This window comes from Sporobolomyces koalae (genome assembly GCF_050403365.1).
Source record: "Sporobolomyces koalae JCM15063 DNA, S_koalae_JCM15063T_v1_ctg31, whole genome shotgun sequence".
NCBI lineage: Eukaryota > Fungi > Basidiomycota > Microbotryomycetes > Sporidiobolales > Sporidiobolaceae > Sporobolomyces > Sporobolomyces koalae.
In genome coordinates, this window is record NW_027481740.1 from 79962 (window position 1) to 101098 (window position 21137).

At 56.4% G+C, this 21137-nt stretch overlaps 10 protein-coding genes across 10 annotated transcripts; 8 read left to right on the plus strand and 2 right to left on the minus strand.

Moving 5' to 3' along the window:
- Window positions 1–1129: 1129 nt before the first annotated feature.
- Window positions 1130–1852, plus strand: PSF1 (DNA replication protein PSF1; the record flags this gene model as incomplete). Its single annotated transcript, XM_076680062.1, has 1 exon — window positions 1130–1852. One exon carries the CDS (start codon window positions 1130–1132, stop codon window positions 1850–1852), a length of 723 nt encoding a protein of 240 aa, XP_076532807.1.
- A 707-nt stretch (window positions 1853–2559) lies between these two features.
- On the plus strand, window positions 2560–5084 carry CDC19 (pyruvate kinase CDC19; the record flags this gene model as incomplete). The annotated part of the gene is made up of 11 exons (XM_076680063.1): window positions 2560–2664; window positions 2959–2980; window positions 3051–3110; window positions 3185–3259; window positions 3323–3360; window positions 3436–3480; window positions 3560–4171; window positions 4240–4357; window positions 4415–4648; window positions 4724–4947; window positions 5022–5084. 11 exons carry the CDS (start codon window positions 2560–2562, stop codon window positions 5082–5084), a joined length of 1596 nt encoding a protein of 531 aa, XP_076532808.1.
- A 559-nt stretch (window positions 5085–5643) lies between these two features.
- On the plus strand, window positions 5644–6016 carry JCM15063_005258 (uncharacterized protein; the record flags this gene model as incomplete). Its single annotated transcript, XM_076680064.1, has 2 exons — window positions 5644–5716; window positions 5790–6016. 2 exons carry the CDS (start codon window positions 5644–5646, stop codon window positions 6014–6016), a joined length of 300 nt encoding a protein of 99 aa, XP_076532809.1.
- Window positions 6017–6470: 454 nt separating this feature from the next.
- On the plus strand, window positions 6471–6956 carry JCM15063_005259 (uncharacterized protein; the record flags this gene model as incomplete). The annotated part of the gene is made up of 2 exons (XM_076680065.1): window positions 6471–6650; window positions 6774–6956. The coding sequence occupies 2 exons, from the start codon at window positions 6471–6473 to the stop codon at window positions 6954–6956; spliced, it is 363 nt and encodes a 120-aa protein (XP_076532810.1).
- A 680-nt stretch (window positions 6957–7636) lies between these two features.
- On the plus strand, window positions 7637–10318 carry JCM15063_005260 (uncharacterized protein; the record flags this gene model as incomplete). The annotated part of the gene is made up of 1 exon (XM_076680066.1): window positions 7637–10318. One exon carries the CDS (start codon window positions 7637–7639, stop codon window positions 10316–10318), a length of 2682 nt encoding a protein of 893 aa, XP_076532811.1.
- Window positions 10319–10526: 208 nt separating this feature from the next.
- On the plus strand, window positions 10527–12842 carry JCM15063_005261 (uncharacterized protein; the record flags this gene model as incomplete). Its single annotated transcript, XM_076680067.1, has 11 exons — window positions 10527–10531; window positions 10672–10864; window positions 10959–11181; window positions 11266–11321; window positions 11387–11433; window positions 11495–11668; window positions 11750–11920; window positions 11997–12358; window positions 12447–12538; window positions 12615–12700; window positions 12779–12842. The coding sequence occupies 11 exons, from the start codon at window positions 10527–10529 to the stop codon at window positions 12840–12842; spliced, it is 1473 nt and encodes a 490-aa protein (XP_076532812.1).
- A 201-nt stretch (window positions 12843–13043) lies between these two features.
- On the plus strand, window positions 13044–15284 carry JCM15063_005262 (uncharacterized protein; the record flags this gene model as incomplete). Its single annotated transcript, XM_076680068.1, has 5 exons — window positions 13044–13320; window positions 13391–13526; window positions 13607–14080; window positions 14160–14453; window positions 14528–15284. The coding sequence occupies 5 exons, from the start codon at window positions 13044–13046 to the stop codon at window positions 15282–15284; spliced, it is 1938 nt and encodes a 645-aa protein (XP_076532813.1).
- Window positions 15285–15712: 428 nt separating this feature from the next.
- On the minus strand, window positions 15713–17385 carry JCM15063_005263 (uncharacterized protein; the record flags this gene model as incomplete). Its single annotated transcript, XM_076680069.1, has 2 exons — window positions 15713–16392; window positions 16473–17385. 2 exons carry the CDS (start codon window positions 17383–17385, stop codon window positions 15713–15715), a joined length of 1593 nt encoding a protein of 530 aa, XP_076532814.1.
- A 176-nt stretch (window positions 17386–17561) lies between these two features.
- Window positions 17562–19788, plus strand: DML1 (Dml1p; the record flags this gene model as incomplete). The annotated part of the gene is made up of 11 exons (XM_076680070.1): window positions 17562–17652; window positions 17724–17760; window positions 17834–17911; window positions 17979–18087; window positions 18157–18216; window positions 18287–18436; window positions 18507–18644; window positions 18711–18778; window positions 18868–19054; window positions 19120–19241; window positions 19317–19788. 11 exons carry the CDS (start codon window positions 17562–17564, stop codon window positions 19786–19788), a joined length of 1512 nt encoding a protein of 503 aa, XP_076532815.1.
- Window positions 19789–20141: 353 nt separating this feature from the next.
- On the minus strand, window positions 20142–20912 carry JCM15063_005265 (uncharacterized protein; the record flags this gene model as incomplete). The annotated part of the gene is made up of 1 exon (XM_076680071.1): window positions 20142–20912. One exon carries the CDS (start codon window positions 20910–20912, stop codon window positions 20142–20144), a length of 771 nt encoding a protein of 256 aa, XP_076532816.1.
- Window positions 20913–21137: the final 225 nt, after the last annotated feature.

The following is a 21137-nucleotide window of genomic DNA, read 5'->3' on the forward strand; positions in this document are numbered from 1 at the left end:
CGGCGAGAAAACGATGTCAGGTGCAAGATCCGGTGGGAGGAGGCAAACAGACGTGCGCTCACGTTGCGGAAGGGATCGCAGCTGTGGAGTAACGACTTTGCTTTGGATGTTGCGACGATCAGAGTAGTCGCGTTGAGACGGTATACACAGAGCGAGTGAGTGCCAGGAGCAGGGCAGGCAGGGCCAAGGCGGAGAAGGAAAAAGCGACGCGCCGCGGCGCAGGCTCAGACGCGTGTTTCGCGTACGCGCTCCGATTTCTTTCCCGATTTGGCGCTGCGCATCTTTCGGCCACAAGACAAACAAAAGATTCCGCCCTGCCTCGTTTGCCGTCTCGCGTCGCCATCTGGAACACGCGCGCGTTCTTTCGGGATCATGATGCTGGACAGATGTTAGCGATGGCCCTGCGCTCGAGCCGCGCAACCGGGCGATAGGCGGGCGGATCTACTCGACGTGCCGAGTCTCGACGGTCCTCCGGCTGGGCAGCTGGATCTCTTGGACACGAGCTCGTCCCAAAATCACAATTTTCAATCGTACAACACGTGTGCGATTGCGATCTGTATGGCTCAGCTGAAGTTGCTAATCGTGGGTATCGACTGTGCCGTCTGATCATTTGGTCGCATCTCTGCCATATTGACAAGGGGTCAGGCCAGTTGCTCAGGAAGTATTGATGATTGCTAGTCGCCCGCGCGTTGCAATATCAATTGCTCTTGTGATCTTGCTCTTTACGCCAAGACTTGACGCCGAAGCTCAAGTTGTTGCGCAAGCGACTTGTCGTAACGATGCATGCTCTTTTCAAACTGTAGCCAAAGTTAATCATCAAGGCAGTCTGACCCGACATGCGCTGCCGATGATATCTTGGGAGTCCCTGGAGGTTCGAAAGTTCTTCGGCTCAGATCTGTCCCATTGGCGTCGCGATCTGACTCGCTGCCAATTGACCTCGACTGTCTTTTCAGCCTGACACTCGCGACTGAGGGCCGAAGCCAACTGTCACAGCCTCTCAGCAGATCCGAAACAAACGCGTCTGTTCATCGAACGCGTCGCGAACCACCTTGATCTCTTGACGCGGTATACGTCGACAACCGAACAGTAAGCTCGCTCGCGGCCCTCAATATCGTATTGGAAGCGCCTGATGAACCGTTCTGGGGTAGTGCTCGGCGACAACGCACAACTACTCGTAGTCGAGTCGCACCGGTCTCTCCAAACCCGGTCTCTCCTACCGTACAACTCGAACACGGTGCGCACGGTCATTCGAGAGAGCCACAACTTGGCCGAATCAGTCAACGCGACTGCCGCGCCGTTCGTCGGGACTCAAGGCGTTCAACCGACACCCGGAGTCTCGGCAGAATTGACCATCTCGGCCTACGCGGCGAACCGCAACAAGCGTGCGTTGTACGTGTACCACCAACAGCGAGTCGACACGATCAAAGACAAATTCTGGGAGAAGGGCGGAGTCGCAAGCAACGTGTTTGCGCAAGGAATGGAGACAAGGCAAAACATGACCACTTTCGATGAGGCGTTCGCAAAGGGTTACTCGGATTTGTGCCTACAATTCAAGACGAGCTGGTACGGAGGAGGAGCGCGAGCCCGGGACGCCTTCATGGACGACGAAGATTTCGACGAGGCTGAAGACGAACCCACCCAGTTGATGGATGCTGTCGATCTCTTTGGCGGCGGGACCGACATTGCACCTCCGAAGGACCTCATGGTGGACGTGCGCGTGATCAAGGACATGGGCGAGGTCGAATTACTCAGCGGGAACAGGATCAACCTCGAGAAGGGCAAGCAGTATTTCTTGCCTCGGGAAGACGTCGAGGCGATGGTCGTCAGTGGGGCAGTCGAGCTGGTCGAGTAAGCGTAGGGTAAGACTATGCTCTGCGCAGATATCGCGCTCGAAACTGGACTGCGGTCAAACAGATTCTCAAGCGAGCGGTGTAAGCCTGTTTTCCTCGTGAGATCTCGTGTGCCCGACCATGCTGAACCGTTCCTCTTGCAGCAGCCAAGACAACGTCTCACGCTGTTGCAGAAGAGGACAGCCGTACCCTGCAGGGCAGTGCTGTGGCGATGCCGGATAGATCCCGTAGATCCCGTCGGATCGATCCGAGGATGGGAGTGTTTCGGGCGGCTTGCCCTTGGGCTACGCACAGGTGTCGCTGGACACGCTGCAAGATTTTTACCACACCGGAGAAGTAACAGGAAAGGCCTCTGCTGCCGCATGATCGCGCATCGATTACCTGCTCCGCACCAAAATCGATGAACTGGATGGTTATTTGTGTTTAATTCGACGCAATGCTCAAGCCTATCGATCGCATGGTGAATGACATGTGAGCTGTGCGAGAAACGATGCGAGTGAGGTGGTCGCCGATAAGCCAACGAAGGAAAAGTCGGACAGCGCTCGCTCGGCGTTCGCCTCCCTTTCTCTTGCTCAGCCCTCTCGCCCACCGCCTGTCTTTGATCCATCATGCTCGCTGTCGATTCCGTATGTGCTCGTCAGAGACTCTGCTGCGATGGATGCGCGCTGTTACTGACGAACGTTGTGCGGTGTGATCGATGTGTCGTCGAATGTTGGGAAATCCTCAACAGTCGTCCAACTCGCTCAGCTGGCTCGCGAACCTCTCCATCCCGCCCACGGCGGAGGAGGGACTCCAGCACAAGTCCCTGCGCAAGGTAAGATGCTGTTCCTGTCTCAGGAACGAGGAGACGGAGGTGGAGGCGAACGAGACGAGCTGCGAAACGCTCTCGAACGCCAGCATCTGTCTTGATGTCACCAAAGACGGCTCAGGAAGCTTTTAGAGCACCTGTGGTACAACTTGAGACCCGCCACGCGCGCGATCAAGCTGTGCCAATCCCGTCCACCGGGTTGGCTGATGCGGGCAGGGGCCTTTCAATTCGTTCAACTCGTCGTCCGTATACTCGATATTGTGCGCTGACAAGCTCCTGTACCTCTTGTTTCATGTGTAGACCTCGATCATCGCGACCATCGGTATGTTTTCGTAGTGACTGTGTTGATCGAGAGGATCATTCGCTCACCATGATTCGCCCTCGTCCTCTAGGCCCCAAGACCAACTCGCCCGAGATGATCCAGAAGCTCCGCGCTGCCGGTGTCAACGTCGGTGCGCTGCGATTTCCCTTTTCGTACATCACTTGCCTCGCATGACGCTCATCCTCATGACGATTCGCACCTCAGTTCGCATGAACTTCTCGCACGGTTCCTACGAGTACCACCAGTCTGTCATTGACAACACCAGGGCCGCCGCCTCGCGTCAGTCGCGCGCCGATTCTCCCGTTACCAAGCGCGCGAGGATTGACGGTCTCCCCACCACAGAAACCGAGGGTCGTCCTCTTGCCATCGCGCTCGACACGGTGCGTCACGCTCGATGTCTGTCATCTTGAGCCTGTACCCCTTGCTGACAAGCGCGATCGATTTTCAATTATCAGAAAGGACCCGAGATCCGCACTGGTAACATGGTCAACGACACTGACGTGCGCTATTTCATCTCGTCTTCGGCGCATTACTACTGTCATTCTTCTGACTGGGCCTTCCCATGTGCGCTGAATGCAGATCAAGATCAACGCTGGACACAAGATGATCTTCTCGACCAACCCCGAGTACGCAACCAAGTGCGACGACAAGGTCATGTACGTCGACTACACCAACCTCCCCAAAGTCATCCAGCCCGGCAAGCCCATCTACGTCGACGATGGTATCCTCTCGTTCAACGTCCTCGCCATCCACGAGGACTCGCTCGAGGTTGAGGCTGTCAACAACGGCACGCTCTCGTCCAAGAAGGGTGTCAACTTGCCCGGAACCGACGTCGACCTCCCTGCCATCTCGCAGAAGGACAAGGACGACCTCTCGTTCGGTGTCAAGAACGGTGTCGACATGATCTTTGCCTCTTTCATCCGTCGTGGCCAGGACGTCAAGGACATCCGTGCTCACCTCGGTGAGGCTGGCAAGAACATCAAGATCATTGTCAAGATTGAGAACCTTCAAGGTGTCGCCAACTTTGACGAGATCCTCCGCGAGACCGACGGTGTCATGGTTGCCCGTGGTGACCTCGGAATCGAAATCCCCGCGTCGCAGGTCTTCATGGCCCAGAAGATGATGATCGCCAAGTGCAACCTCGCCGGCAAGCCCGTCATCTGCGCTACTCAGATGCTCGAATCGATGACCGTAGGTTGTCCCGTTCTGAGCGCTGCTTCAAGGGCGCGACTGACGCTTGCATGCTCCCCATTCGCCAGTACAACCCCCGTCCCACCCGTGCCGAAGTTTCCGATGTCGCCAACGCCGTCCTTGACGGAGCTGACTGCGTCATGCTTTCGGGAGAGACCGCCAAGGGATCTTACCCTATCGCTGCCGGTGCGCCTTGCTCTTCCACTTATACTGCAGGCTTTCGCTGATTCATGACCTGCACAGTCGAGATGATGGCCGAGACCTGCCTCCTCGCCGAAGCGACCATCTGCTACCCTCCCCTCTTCAACGAGCTCCGCTCGATGACCCTCCGACCGACCCCGACCTCGGAGACCGTCGCCATGGCTGCGGTCGCTGCCGCGATCGAGCAGAACGCCGGTGCCATCATTGTCATGTCGACTTCCGGCAACACTGCCCGTCTCGTCTCCAAGTTCAAGCCCCACTGCCCCATCATCACGAGTGAGTCTTTTTCCTCGATTATGGCCTCTTCTGCCTATCTCTACCTCAGTGACTGATGTGGCCCTCTACTTGCAGTCACTCGCAACGAGCAGACCTCGCGCCAGCTCCACCTCCACCGAGGCTGCTACCCCATGTTCTACGAGGCGCCCAAGCCTACTTCGGACGAGGGATGGCAAGTCGACGTTGACAACCGTATCCGATACGGACTCTCGCGTGGACTCGAGCTCGGCATCGTCAGGAAGAACGACACGATCGTCGCGATCCAGGGATGGAGGGCTGGAGGAGGATCGACCAACACCGTACGCCGCCCATCTCCTGTATCTCTGTTGCCTTCGAAACAAGCTGACCTTTCCTCCCGGGTCTGTCGTTGCAGATGCGTGTCCTTTCGGTCCCCGAGTCGGACAAGGCGCTTGTCCTCCGCCCTGTCGAGAACTAAACAACCCTTCTCAGCCATCTGATCGATCCCCTCGCCTGTCTCTCTCTCCCTAAAATTCGGGATCCTATATTCCCTATATACCGAGATCTCCTCTTCCATGCTGTTTTGTTCCACAAATGTCGTCTCTTTCTGTTCCTCTGGTCTCTTTCTGGGCTTTCTCTCACCCGAATGGGCGCGGTGCGATCCTCGCAAACTCTCTCTCTCTCTTACTCTGCGATCGGAACCCTTGTGCAATTTTAGAGGCTTGGTTTTCCGATCTATCAGCGTTTGTCACCGCGAGAATCTGTAAATCGTCCCTACAGTAATCGAAATGTTTGAATTATTGCCCCACATTGCCCCACTTGAACCTTTCATGTTTTCCCCGCAATTGGGATCGATCTCTTTCTTCCTCTTCCCTTCCCCTGCCACCACCATAACTATCACTACCACCCCTACTGCCTTCAGCGCTACCGTTGATGCGGAAACCAGTCCCATCTTACACATTACTCGCCCTCGTAGTCGAGAAACCGCCCGTTAAACCATGCTTGCCCGATAGATCTTCACATTGGCCATCTACCTCATGGAGTTCGCTGACATGATTTCGCACCGCCTGGACAGTCCCCTCCAAATGTCTACACCCAACCACAACATTAGTAAACCACCTCGCGGCCCCCCTTGCCTTCCCCCCACTTCCATGCGTACGGACGTGGCCATAATAGAGCTCAGGCGTACAGCAATACTACTACTACTACTACTACTACTACTACTACTACTACTACTACTACTACTACTACTACTACTACTACTACTACTACTACTACTACTACTACTACTACCACTACCACTACCGTGCCCTCTGCAACTCTCAATCGATGCAAGCCTCCGCCTCTTCCGCCCAACGCTCATTTTACCCCCTCTTCCGCATGTCGAACCGGCCCACGCGCTTTCTATGAATTTCAACGTATCCCTGCAGTACCGAATGATATTAGTACCGTATGATATTTTGCTTCCCCTTACTGCTCCGATCCCATCCCTACTGTATACCCTATAGACGAGAAATACATAACCCTTACTGTACCAATTTGATGCACTTGCCGCAACACTTTACCCTTATTGCAAAACATTATCCACTTCCCCAGCGGAAGCACAGCTACGAATCTGTTCCCATTGTCTACCAACAGCTAGCCGCCCCGGTGCACGCTTTGGCAAATCATTCTGCTCGGCTTCTGGGTTCTTCGGGTAAAATCATTCTATGCGGATGATCACGAGTAGACATGTTGTACATAGCCGTGAGGCTATAATGGCCTGGCGGGGCTTCCCGCTATGGTAGAGTGATTTGGCCGCTGGGCCGCGCAGTTTGAATCGATCTCTCACTCATCTTAAGCGAAACCTTCGAGGCTGGTCACCATGTCGGAAGCTCACGTTCAAGCTGCTGCATCTGGCGAATCGACGTCGTCTCGAAAGGAGCCTCTCGCGCTGCCCGCCCCACCCACTGCTTCGGACGCGCCGATCAAGTTGGACGTCGGGACGGGCGAGTCGGTCTCGCTGTACGACCGACTGGGTCCCACAGTCGTCAACTCGGACGGTGTCAGTATCTTTGCTTCGTTTTCCCAGGTCTTCCCGAGCTCTATCTGGTCCAACGGATGATTTGAGGCTATCTCTCTCTATGATGTTCCTTGCGAGACTGACTCGCTCTCGCGTTTGTAACAGACTCTCTCAAGAATTGTCGGGTGGTCAGAAATGGGTCCGAACGAAAGGACTCGGATATTGCGAGTGCTCGGTAAACGCAACGCGATCAGGCTCGAAGCGAAAAAGGACGAACTCTCGAGAGCTCAAGCTCCCATCGGGGATGATCTTGCCGTTCAACAAGACCAGGTGCACCAGGAGCTATGAAGAACGACTCCTCCAAGAATTCGTCTCCGCTGGATCGGCAGCTTGGCGCTCGCGGAAAAAGACGATTTGTGAGTAGGCCGTTTGTTTCTTCTGCTTTTTTTCGGATAGCTCACTGCTCTGTGATGACTAGGATGCACGGTATCATCGATTGGATCTCGACCAGCGACTCTGAGAAAATGCATCCGGATCGTTAGGCAAGCCGACGTCCAGCCACGAGGGATTCCTGTAAGAAGAGCGTGTAGGAGCGGAGGTTCTTCGGTACTCGGAGAGGAAGAACCTGCATGGATGAGTAGGTGCTCATTTAGCCGGTCTATCTGGTGGAGAATGCTCTTGTAGTCACGAGAACCCGAGTGCACGAAATTCTGATAGGACAGCCTGTGCGTTGCGGCACCTTTTTCGAGGGGGACTCGGCAATGGTACACCTTGTCTTGTGTTCTCGTATCCTTGTATTCTGTAACTCTGTGATGTTGCAGTAAGAAACGCTACAACTCGATTACGGCGGTGGGTTTTGATTTTATTGCTCACGCGCGCCTGACTTTCGAGTTGCGGTGTCGCGCTTTCCATATTTCTCTGCGTTTCCTAGTGCCTGCATCGCTCTCGGCTCACAGTAAGTTTGCCGCTCTATGGGTTCAAACAAGCATGGTGCTGAACAGGTCCTTTGGGCATAAAGCAGCTTGCAAATGGCTACAGTTCTCGCTTCATCGCGAAGAGCTCTCGCCAGTGGTTCGACCGCGGCGCTACTCGATGTGCTCGCTCCAGCAGCGTTCTCGACCCATTTTGTCAGGTCCCGTCGGCGGGCGCACTCCGCCTCGCATGTCACGAACCCTGGACCCGTTCCTTCAACTTCGACAGCTCCGGCTTCAGCCAGCAACTCGGACAAACCATCTCGCAAGCAGCGTCAGAAAGCGAGACGTGAATCTGGAGAGCCCCCAGTACGGGTCCAACGCGGCAGACCTCCCGCATCGCCTCGAGCGCCCTCGGCTGTCGACCTCTTGTCCCAGATTCGCAACACGGCTCCATCTGCAGCGACGTCCGATCCGGCAATTCAACAGCATAACGAGGCAGTCCTCTCAATCGTGCGGGGAACACGTGATGCGAGACGTGACTACAGTCAAGCATTCACGCAGGGCTGGGTCCCCATCAGGAACGCTGGGCAGGTGGCGAGGCTGCAAGCGAAAGATCTCGCAAAGGCCCTCAGAGCGTGCAGTCTCGCAGAACGAAACCGCGAACCCGGCTACGATTGGAAGCAGGTCAAGGAACTTGCGCTGTGGCTCATGGGTGAGAAGGACATGGCCGGACTCGTCGAGTGGGCCTGGTCGTCGATCGAACTCGGCCCGTTAGGTTGTCAGCACGTCGTCGAAGTGTGGGAAGCCTTCATGCGTGGCGAACATCTCGCCCTGCGTGAAGGACCTGCCGCGATCAACTGGGCTTATCAACCAACTCGCGGCTTCGCCCCGACAGCTACCCCAACTCCGATTCCTTCGAAACCCCCAGTGTTCTTGTTCGCAGCGTACGTCGCGGCCAAATCAGTCTCCTATCGCCACAGCACCACTCGTCCGCCTTTCGTCGCCCTGTTGCCCGACCTCCTCGACCCTACATTCCCTGCTTTGCAACGATGGCTGAACCACCCAGACGCCGAGAAATGGATCAATCGCGCCTTCGCAGCCCGCGTCTACGACGAAGATCCGGACGCGTTCTCATCGGCGGTCGCATGGCTGCGACAAGTCGCTCTCGCCCAGATCTGGTACGAGAACCCTTTGCAGCCGGGACTCGCACTCACGCAGCACGTCCGAGGCGCGTTCCAGCGCAGTGCGCATCAGCAAGTGTGGGAACTGTGGTTCTCGTTGACCCAGGCGATCGACAACCAAGAATATCGATGGATTTCGACCGAGAAATGGAATTCGGACACACGGCAGGCTTGGACAAGCGAAGAGGACGACCGCGCAAAAGCGGAGGAGTCGCCAGTCACAAGCGGGCCAGAGTCTATCACGGAACATTCTGCTATTCCATCAACGCAAGTTGCGCCAGAGTCGACGTTGCCGCTAAGAGGGGTGACCCTGCCGGCACTCTTGACGCAGTCGACTGTCAACGCGTTCCTCTCGGGATTTGTGCGGGCCCGGTCACTCGAGCAGGCAAACGAGCTGTGGGCATGGCTCGCGAGTCGTTCTCCCCCGCTCAAGCCAGGAATCGTCACCTGGACGGGGCTCTTGACCGGTTACGGGCAACGAGGAGATCTGAACGCGGTTGAGAACACCTGGTCCGACCTGATCAAGTCGGGAACGACCCCCGACCTGCGAGCGTGGTTGGCCCGAATCGATGCGTACTTTCACGCCAAGGAGAGCGACGAGGCCCTGAGGCTCTCGGAACTCATGAGGGCGGACCAGGATGTGCAGCGTGAAGTTCGAAATGAGCTTGGAGGTCGGATGCCAGAGGTCGTCGGGGACAAACTCATCAGCGGACTACTCTCGAACGGCAAGCCAGAAGACGCGGAGAAGCTTCTTGCCGACATGGAAGCTGCCGGCTCGCCGCCCACGATTCGAGCCGTCAACCTGTTCCTCAAGTACTACACGCGGGGCAACAAGCCTGATCTGCCAGCGGTTGTGCGCATGCTCAAGCTCGTCACGGAGCGCAATCTCGAAGCCGACGTCTACACGTACACGACGGTGCTCGTGGCTCTGCTTCAAGGGGGTCAGCAAGATGCGACGGCAAAGACGATTCGCATCATGGAGGCCGCGCGAGTCAAGCCTACCGTCACGACCTATGGCGCAATCATCAGTGCGCTTACGCAGTCTGGAAACGCGGAACAGCTTTCGGCTGCAGTGCAGGTGCTCGAAGAGATGGAAGGACGCAAGATGCCGACGAACGAGATCATCTACACGTCGCTCATCCAAGGGTTCCTGCGGGCGATCCCGCTGACCCCACTCGAGCTCGACCAGGCCAGCATGAATACAGACGCGCAACATCCGTATCTACGAGCCGCGTTGACCCTCAAGACTCGCATGGAACGACGAGGCCTCTCGTTGAACCGGATCGGGTTCAACTCCTTCCTCGCGTCAGCGCTTGCATTACGGACCGATTACGGGGTCGAGCTCGCGCTGCGGCTGTACAAGGAGATGAAGCGCCGCCCGGGCATGATCTCAACTTTGGCTGCTCCTGCCGAGGATCGTGCGGACGAAGCGGTCCCCGAAGGACCTGGACGAGGTCAGAACACAACGGCCTCGGACACGTACTTCATCCTGCTGGACGGTTTCACCAAGATGAAGGACTGGGGCCGTGCACGAGCGATCGTGAGGGAGATGGCTGCAAACGGATTCGAAGTGCGGAACAAAGGGTTGAAGCGGCTCGTCGATCGTCTGACCTGAGAAAATGATTTGCTGCCAATCGGAAATCACCTTTTGCCAGTGCGATTTGTCCCTGAATGCGCCGGGATCATGCTAGAGCGAGGCGAGCGGAAGCAATGGTTTTTCGAGGGGCACCGTCGGCCAAACCTTCACGCGCTTGCCCCCACAAACTGAACTTTCTCGGCAATTCTTCCTTTGACTCTCTCGCTCACTATACCTGCACTGCAACATGAGGTAAGACACAAGTCTGTACCGCCAGTCGGAGATCGCGCTCGGGGACTGACACACCCACTCTCTGCGTATGCTTTCGACAAATCGCCTCCACTTGTATTCGGCACTCATCGTCTCTCGCTCGTTCGACTGTCACACACCAGCTCGTTCCAGTTCCTCGATCAGAAGCCGCTTCCGTGCTATGTCGATGGCGAGGCGTTCACTGGAGGGGCGACATTCGATGTCAAAGACCCCCACGACACTTCGACCGTCCTGCACACCGTCTCGTCCATCACCGTCCAGGATGTACCCAAAGTCGTAGAGTCTGCACACAGAGCACAGAAAAGCTGGGCCAAGGTACGACCTGTTTCCTGCGATCACCCGAGTCTCACGCTCTGCTTGAATTCGCTGACTTTTGCCGGACCACTCGACTTTCGATCGACATTGACAGACCTCCGCGGCTACGCGCAGATCTATCTTCCTCAAAGCGGCTGCGATTCTGAGAGAGCGAACGGCCGAATTTGCCCAGGTGGAAGCGCACGAGACGACTTCAACCACGGCGTGGGCCGGGTTCGAGTGCGGTCTCGCGATCGACTCGATCGAGGAAGTCGCGGCAGTAGCGACGGCCGCTCTGCGTGGCGAGATCGCTTCCACGCCGAGCGATCAGCGAGCATGTAAGGACTTCGCTGCAGAATCGATGACATTTGTCGAAGAATACCCGAGCTGATCATGTCGCGAATACGTCTCATACACCTCAGTCATCGAACGCGTTCCTTTCGGAGTCGTCCTCGGATGCGCCCCTTGGAATGCTCCAGTGAGCTCGAATCTCGTCGATCCGTTCTGCGCACGGTCACTCTGCTGATATTCAGCGCTGTAAAGCTTACCCTCGGTCAACGCGCCTGTCTCCAACCGATCATGGCTGGAAAGTGAGTTGTGAACTCGGAACGCCGAGCCCCCTGAGCACTGACGTGTTTCATGCGGAAACAGCTCGGCGATCCTCAAGACTTCCGAAATCTCCCCCCGCACCCATATGATCATTGCCGAAGTCATGGCAGCCGCCGGCCTCCCCGATGGTGTTCTCTCCATCGTGCACGTGTCTCCGAGTGATGCCGCCGACGTGGTGGAAGCATTCATCGCGCATTCCGCCGTACGCAAAGTCAAGTGCGTCCTGGCCGTCTCTTGTTGATTGGTCCCGTCCGTGCAGGGCCTGATTCCCCTCGTTTGTGTCTCGCATCTTTGCAGCTTCACTGGTTCAACCCGAGTCGGATCGATCATTGCCGCCTCTTGCGGCAGACACATCAAACCTGTCACGCTCGAGCTAGGAGGCAACGCGCCTGCGATCGTGTGCGAGGATGCTGATCTCGAACACGCCGTCAACGCGATCAAGTTTGGCGCATTCTTCCATTCGGGCCAGTACGTCGCAGTGTATTGCCTCTCGTTCCGCCGTCTCCGTTCGTTGACTCACGCTTGCCGATTTCGCCCACAACAGAGTATGCATGGCGACGCAGACCGCCATCGTTCACGAATCGATCGCGGACAAGTTTGTCGAGCTCTTCAGCGCGAAGCACCCGCGCGCATCGAAGGAGCCCACCGCGCCGATGCGAGGTCTGTTCACGGAAGCGTCTGCCAAGCGGACGCGGGAGATTGTCGAGGACGCGTTGAGCAAAGGAGCCAAGGTGGTCGCCGGTTCGTCCAAGCTTGAAACATCGGGCAACATTGTCCAGCCGAGGTTGCTGCGCGGCGTGACGGACAAGATGCGAATCTTCAAAGAGGAAATGTTCTCACCTACGTTCTCGTTGGTGACGTTCAAAAAAGACGACGAAGCCATCGCGATCGCAAACGACAACGACTGTGAGTTAAAGCTTTTTCGCCCGTGCTTCCAGGTTTGCGGGAGGTGAGTGCTTGCGCTGATATCATGCCGATCGCTTGGTACCGGTAGATGGACTCGCTGCGGCAGTGTTTACGAAGGACACCTCGCGGGGATACAAGATTGCGCGCGAAATCGAGAGCGGCATGGTCCACCTCAACGGTGTAGGTTTCACTCCCTCGACCGATTCCATCCGAGCGAGACTCGGTGTTCAGAGGCTAAGTGGTCTTGTCATGCTAGGCTACGATCCACGATTCGGCGCAGATGCCGCACGGAGGAACCAAGTCTTCAGGATTCGGCAACTTCAACGGCATCGAGGGTATCCGGTCAGTTTCCCTTCGTTTGGTCGCTGGTGTTGTTGTCCAATTGAGCGGCGACTGATCGTCGGCTTATTCCTTCAATAGAGAATTCACTCAGCGCAAAGTGATCACCATCAACGAGCCTCACCCTTACCCTGCGCCCGAGTAGCGAAAGCGACTCATTCAGTAGGCATCGAGACTCTTCCGTCCTTGTGAAATGTAAAACATCTAGTAGTGCCACATGTGAATTGCTTGGCATCGAGAGCGTAATCTTTGATATTGCGATTCCGGGGAGGCTTTTGCGCAGACGGAAAAAGATCAGAGTGCGTCATCAGTTTCTCCCCCTCTTGCTCCCGAGATCCACCACAGCATGAGTGCCGCTGCACGCAAGTCGCAGGTGGGCGACGGACCGTACTCGGCCTCGAACGAGATCACGACCCTCGACGAGGCGCCCCCGATGGAGCCGCCGTCATCGCATCCGCAACCCCGCAGCGTCAGAGGAGATCAAGTTGATGCGAACGAGCGTACCGCCTTGCTCGGGCAGAGACGGCAACGAGACCAAGATTCGGCCGTTGAAGCTGCTGTCGTCGTGACCAGGAAGCCGTGGTCGTTGCGGATCGACTTCTGGGTCGCAGTGCTGTTGCTCAGTCAGTCCCGCCTCGCACCACCTACCGTCTCGAGATTGCCCACTGACGTCTCTTTGCATTCTTTCCAAAGTTGCGAATGGCTACTTCTGGACGATGTCGCTCGCATCGGTCAAGAGTCCCTACATGCAGCACACGGCACTCCCGCCTCATCGTGGTTCAATGTTCCTCCCCATCTGGATCAGCTTCTTGTCCTGCGTCACCAATACGCAAGTCTCCTTCCGTTCCCCCGCCCATTCCCACGGAGGTATCCACGGACTGACCTCTTCTCACGTCGGACCTTGAACAGCCTCTCGATCCTTGCGTTCGTGTTCCCTCACGAATCGCCAATTCTCTCCAAATTCACCTCTGTCGGAACAACCATTGTCGCATTCATCGCTCTCATCGTCATCGTCTCTGTCACCCAATTGCGCGTGGTCGAAGGTGCATTGACCGCGATCCTGCTCGGCCTGTTCATCGTCTCGAGCATCCACGCTGTCATCTCGGCCTCCCTCACGGATCGTTACGCTCCGCTCCTCGCACCTGCCGATGACCTCGACCCTGAAGTCGATGGTGGCTGCTTCGCATCCTTCAAGCGCGTCTGCGGATACACCGCCTCGTTTGTCGGAATCAGTCTGCCTCTCGCGCTCGGCCACATCGCGATCCTCGTCGCGACCGCCCTCATCGCGATTGGAGTCATCATCCGGGCGATCGACGCGTCGGTCGAGCAGCCTGGTCAGCGCTGGAAAGTCGACCCTTGGCTCTGGACCAGGAGCTACTTCCCGTGAGTTCTACATGAGTCGTCCGAACTCGCGTCCACACCGTGGCCTGGCTGACCCAAGGAGTACGAACCTGCTTGACAGCGAGCTTGGCCGAGGATCGCTCACTCAAGGCTTCAGAGGCCACTACTACCGCGTCCACCTCGCCTGCCGCGGAATCGGCCTCGACGACCCTCCGTACTTGAATTCGGCAACGGCTGCTCCTGTCAATTCGAGCGCGACCTTTGGCCGCCCGACCGTCCGTCGCACGGTTTTGGTCGAATCGGAACAAGGTGTTCCTGGAGCGGTCGATGCCGAATGGCTCGTCAAGATGCTTAGGGAAGGCGACCTCAACAGTGGCGATGTCGAGACGAGGGTCTGCTTCTGGGACCGACCTGGGTCAGCTTCTTTCGTTCTCGTTCGCCAGGCCTGTTCATCCAGCCACTGACAGCCAGAAACTGCTCCTTCCACAGCTATGGCTTCTCTGACTCGTCTGCCACCTCGTCGACTCCTCACGTCGTCTCGGCTCTCACTCAAGCTCTTTCGGTTTCGGGTGAACTGGCTCGACTCGAGCCTCCTCCTTCGCTCGAGAACGCAAGCGAAGACCAAGACACTGACGACGACATGGCGCCGACGCCTCTTGCCCGCTCGGGCTTCATTCTCGTTTCGCGCGGCAAAGCGACGATGGTTACGACGCTGTTTGCGTCCTTGCACCCTCGCCTCGTGCACTCGTTCTTGTACATCAACCCGTACGCGCCTTCAACGACGTTGCACAAGTCGGCGCGATCGAGTCTCAATGTTGTGCCGACGTTCTTCACCCGCACACTTCCGGCAATCTACACGGACCTCGGACTCAACCGGTTGTACTGGACTCTGAAAGGAGTCACGCGCCGTCGACGCGTGTTTGCTCGCGAGGGCGAACGCATCAATGGTCAGATTGAACGCGCGTGGGTTCAGGAACGGTACGAGGCGGACCGAGGCAAGAAGTCGGATGGTGCGAAAGCATGGGACACCCGACGAGGTCGATACCCGACTCGACCGACTTGGGTTCTAGGTGCCGGTGGAGGAGGCAAAGAGGTCGAGGGACAACGATTCGTCGACGAGATTGTCGGTGAGAACTTGCGCAAGTGGGACAAGAAGTGGAAGGGAGGCAAGGATGGATGCAACGGAGGTGAAGGATGGGAACGAACGTGCCGGGACGCGATCAAAGAACTCCTTCATCTCGACTGAGTGTCAAACTCAAAAGACGATCCTCGTGTACGAGCAAACTCGAACCATCCCTCTCTGTCTCTCTCTCTCTCACTGTGATCCATCTTGAACGAAATGCTCTGCTAGTTTACATTGTCATAAATTTTCTGTGCCCTGTCTCTGCGTGTGAAATTGATTCACTTTTTGTAGCCTGTCCACGCAGTCGAATCTAGAGAGAGCGCGGAAGGTTGCGGGACCAACGTACGACAGAGCTGCAGTGCAGAACATAGGCAGGGGATATAAGGGAGGATAGCGCACAAACAAAACACGAAAACAGGGATGCGAATCATGAGAAGGGGTACAGACACCCATTCAGGGGTGTGACAGATGGGGATCAAACATAAGACCGCGGAGGGGGAGGAAAGCTGGAAAAAGTACAGAAGCGAAAACGAACCGCCGAACGCTCCTTTTCAAGTCGCTTGCATTAGACCTTTCTTCCTGCGTCCGTCGAGAGGCCCGATCGCAGTTTTGCCAGATCCGAGTTTGATTTCTTTCTCTTCGACAAACCCTGCCTCGATTCCTCTGACCGTGTTCGCCGCTTTCTCGGCTGCCCATCCAACCGCCTTTTTCGGAAGGTTGACCGGCCAGAACAAGTACCAAGTGATTCCTCGCTCGTACCATCCGAGCTCGGTTCCACCTCGACGACCTTTTGTACGCTTGTGGTTGCCACCATTCGAAGGTGCAGATCCTGCATCGTACGTAGGCAACGCAAACACGTGCCCGAGGACCCTGCCGAGGAACGTCGCAAAGTCCAATTCGCGGGACCGTTGACGATCCTGTTCGAGCTCTTCCAACACGGCCTGTTGTTGTTGGCTGACCTCGATCGATTCGTCGAGGCGTTGCGACAAGAGTGTGAACCGTTCCTCCGACGTCAATCGGAGGTATTCTTCCTTGCGGTTGAACCGGCGGACAGCTTTCGACAAGGCGTTGAGTGGCGCGTCGACTCCATCACGCAACGCACGCACGTCCGATTTGGTCGCGAACGCGCGTGAGAGTTGTACGAGGTCGTTCTCGAGCTTGTCGACACGTTTGCGCAAGAGGTACACTTCGGTCGACGGGTAGTGCACGACCTCTTGATGATACAATGACTCTGTGAGGATAGAGCGGGTCCAAAGAGCGAAAGAATCAGGTCCGACTGAACACTCGGGGTTCAAGAGAGTGACAACGCACGATGTTTGAGCAAAGAGACAAAGTGGAGGAAAGGCTTGACGGTGGTCGCGATCGCAAACATGTTGATCAAGGTCGGATTGATGTAGCGATCGGGATCGGACAGGAGCGTGCGGACGTAGTTCAGGAGGTAAGCGCCCACGGCGGGAACGACGGCGGTGGCGAGAAGCGCGACCATTTCGTTGCGGCGGAGTGCCGCAGCTGAGGCATCACGCTCGCGTTTTGCGAGGGGATCAGAGTCGACTGAAGACTCGCCGGTGACGGATTGCGGCAGAGTCACGCGAGTGTGCGATGCGTAATACATTTCCCACGGGACCTTGACGAGCTGGTACAAGTAGAACGCAACGAGGAGCAGGAGGATCGCATCACTCCAATTCTCGGCTCGGCCATGGATGATCGAGAGGAGAGGCGGCAGGGCGACGAGGGCGAGCGGCAGGTGATGCCACGCGTTGGTCTGTTCCGCTTCGTGATGCGAGTTCCACTCGTCGTGAGTTGCAAAAATGTGTGGATCCTTGGGCGGCTGCAGCTTGGTCCTCCTGGTTGGTTGCGCCGCAGGTGCTGCTTCTCGCGGGATGCGAGTCGATGCCATCGCGGCGGGCACAGCGCGCGAGGATGATGCCTTTCGAGCGATCGCGGGGTTCGAGTCTTCTCCTGACGCAGGCGGGGTCAGAGGCTTGTCCTGAGGGTAGCCTCGGAGAGGATCGAAGTGATCGGCGCCGAGTGCAGCTCCACTCGTCTCGCGCGACTGCTTTACGGGAGTCGCCACGGTGTCGGATTGAGCGGACAGAGTACCAAGGAGAGCTGATGTCGAGTCGAGTCGATCAGACTCGCGATTCAGGCGAGTGCAAGGTGAAGCGGACGATAGCGAGATGAGACGAGGGAATTGTGCACGCGCGCTCGACGTTTGCGATGTCATCCCGTTCTCGTCGACCGGATCACGCCTCTTTTCGCTCTTTTAAAGGTCTCGGACCCCGTACGATAGTACTGCAAGCCCACACGAGGCTCTCTGGGGTTGTAATCCGATAGGTGTCAATTGATTTTCGTATCAAACGCTGGTCGCCTCTTCCTGCGCATTAACCTTGTCGCTCGGAGATGGAAGCCGTCCTCATCACGCGCAACTCGACGACCGATGCTCACGGCAACCTCACGACGTCTGATCTGCGCCTCGAGGTGACCCTCGCAGGTGCGTACTGTCCCTCTAACCCTGCTTCCCGTGCTTCTCCCGTTTGCTAAGCCTCTCTCGGACCTCCGCAGGCAAGACGAGTGGTCCGCGCGAGACGATCGAATCAGTGTGGGTCAGCACGTCGGATGTACCCTTATCGCTGTTTGACATTTGAACCTAAAACATGCTCCACCTTCTGCAGTCCTGCTTCTGAATGGGCTCGCGCTCCGTCCCGTGGAACACATCCGGGGGTCGCTCAAGAAAAGTCTGTCGTCGACCTGTACGTTTCAGCTTGTTTCCGTTCCAGGTTCTTGCGCCGACAAGCCATAAATCGTACTTGTTCGCAGGTCCTACAAGCCACATGCAATCCCAGGTTTTTCGGCTTTCGGAACCGACGAGCCGAACGAGTTTGCGACATTCACCACCGGAAGAGAGATCTTTCGCTCGTCCCAGGATGTGCGTACTCGAGCCTCTCGCTACATATCGAGCTGCTTCACCTTGTACTGAAGCTCCTGTCTCTCACAGCTCCGCGAAGAATGCGAGGACGACCTGCGCTCGTTTGCCGAAAAGAGCGATCACACAGAGGTAATTGAAACCTTTTCGACTCTTGCTCGAGTCCCGCTTCTGAAACTCATCTCCTTCCGCATCATTGAAGGGCTTTATGCTGAGCACTTCCATCTCGGACGGATTTGGAGGATTCACCTCGTCGTTGCTCGAGATGCTCCGGGACGAGTTCCCAAAATCGACAGTTTGGACAACCGCAATGATTTCAGACTCGCGAGGCTGGAACCGCACAGACAACGATGTCAGTCTAGAGTCCCTTGACACCCATTCCTCCTCGGGGACTTACTAGCTGCCTCTGCTGGTCATTGCAGAGATCACAATACCAAAGACTCGTCAACGCTGCCCTGAGCATGCAACATCTGGAAGAACTGTCGTCCATGTTGCTTCCGATTCAGCCTGCGACGACCTGGACGGACAACGTGCCTTGGACAAAGTACCTCCGTGACGATGTGAGCGCGCTCAGGACTCTCTTGCCCTTGTACTTGGACATTCGGGACTAACGTGGCTCTTCTCAGCTTTCGAGACCGGAGGTCTACTCGCAGGTGCTGAACACTCATCTCCAGAGTGCAAACTCTGAGCTGCGGTCAGGAAATATTCTTTCATCGAGCCAGTCGACAAGAGAGTCTACCCAAACTGATCCCAAACATGCTTGACTGCCACTCGTCTTCACAGCGAACCCGACTGCTTGACTCAGATCGTGCAACAGCTGAATTGGCGTGGAGACAACAAGATCGCGACACTCTGTGGCGCTGCGCCCATGCTCTCCGCCGAGTACTTCTCAGGAGCCGGCGGGATCGAGACGCTCAAGAAGAGCTCGATGGACTGGAGCACTTTACCTGATGCTTCAGGCACACGCACAGTACGTCTGTACTTCTTTGACAACGAACGATATAGGCGGTACCCTCACACACTCGCAACGTGCAGAAGAAGGAAGAGACACCGTTTGCGCAGTATGGAATCGTCAGAGGCTTTGAGTTTGAGGACTCGCAAGCGCTCGGTACGGTTCTCGAAAAGTCTACAAGCTTGCAAGAACCGCTAAGTCAATGGTGAGCAAGACCCATCCTGTCTTACAGGACATTCAAGTCGTGTTGAACCAGGATTCGAATCCTCTTTGCCCACAGGGTCTCGCTACCACAACCCTATCCGATCCTACCTTCATCTCTCCCAATCTATCGAGGCCTCTTGCCCAATGGTCGACCTCTCGTTCTCGAACAACCTTCAATTTCGGACCCTTCGATCTCTGCCGGACTGTTTGGTTTGCCCGACACGCGGTACCCTCTCGCTTCGACCTACACGGTACAACCCAACTCGATCCCGATCTTGACGACTCTGTCTACTTCGCCTGCAAGTCGACACTTGTTGTCGAACCTGTCGAACGGGATCAAGGAACTCGTGAGAATCCGATCGGGCGTGTTGAGAGAGTTTGAAGATGGAGAGTACGGACTCGGAAGGGAAGGGATTCTCGAATGTCGAGAACGACTTGAAACGTTGGCCGACACTTATCGAGGAGCGACGGGCACGAACAGCGATGACGATGTCGACAAGGACGAGGATGAGAATTGGGACGACACCGAGGATACTTGGGATCTGTAATGTCAAGAGAGACATGCATTGCTCTCTACACAATCTCGCTCACACCGCGCAACTTGATGGTTGAACCAAGAGAGAAAGCGAGATCTTTTTCGAGAAAAAAAGCTAAGAAAGAGGCAAAATATACATCGGGGACAATCAGTTGATCCGGTCAACGGTCAAGCTTGAGAATCTGGTATGAATCGAGAGCGAGTTGTGGGGAATAGAGGGGTACGACAAAAAGGTAACAAAGTGTGAAGAGTAAGTAGAGCCAAGGAAAAACGTGCAAAGGGGAATATGTGCAAATTGCGAAGTAACGAGAACGAGATCAGAATAGTCGCTGGTTCGACTGGACGAAAGAAGGTTGTTGCAGTGGCTCAGTTGGATTGTGTCTCTTGCGCGACTGCAAGTCCTTGAAGTTTCGCGATCAACGGGTTCGCGAGCTTGGCGGTGGGTGTTTCCGGTCGTTGATGCTCTTGTTGCTCAACCTCGTTGCGCTTGACATCTTCAAAATCGACGGTCGAGTAGGCGTGACCTAGGCCAACAAAACCCATAGGAGGGGGGTTGCCAGGAGTGTTCGCAGCGTTTTTCGTGCGACGTTGCTGCACCTCGTAGGGGGTGGTCGCGCCAGACTTTGCTGACTCTCGAGCTGGAGAGTACGCAGGAGGGGCGTCGGGTGGGGTCCGACAGGGAGAGGTCGACGAACACGTGCGGGTTGAGGAAGCATCCGAGAGGGAAGCGCTCGAACGTTCGCCACGGGACGAAGCAGGCGAATTCGGTTCCGAATCGTCGGGACTGAAGGTCGACGGAGGTTCAGACGGGGTGACAGGTCTACTCAGGACGTAAGGAAAAGGGTAGCCCGTATTTGGAGTCGCAAGGCGGATGGGCTTGGGTCGCATGGGAGCTTGCACGACCACAGTCGGCGTGCGCGCTTTCGGGAGAGGAGGTGCTTCTTTCGGGTATCCCGAGGTGTTCCATTGCGAATCCTTGGAGCGTTGGTGGTTACGCGGGACGGACGGTTCGAAATCCGGCAAGTCGCAACACTTGGTCGGCACGGGAGAGTTCATCGTCGACTGGCTCGGCGTCTCCCATCCGTCTAGTTTCGACGCGGGCGAGAGGGGCGAGATACCGACAATGTTGCTCGCCATGAGATGCTGATGGTCGTGGGGGAAAGTAAGTGCGGATGCCAGAGAGGATTACTATGAGCCCGTAATTTTTCCCCTTCTCTGGGCAGGTTGCGGCGCGGTCGCTGTGGCTCGCTTTACGCAACGGTTCCCGGCTGCGCGCCTACCGGTCCAGAATTCGACGTATTTCGCGTTCGCGAGCTAGCGCTAAGTCCCGCGCGAACAGCTGCGAGCAACTGCGAGCACTGC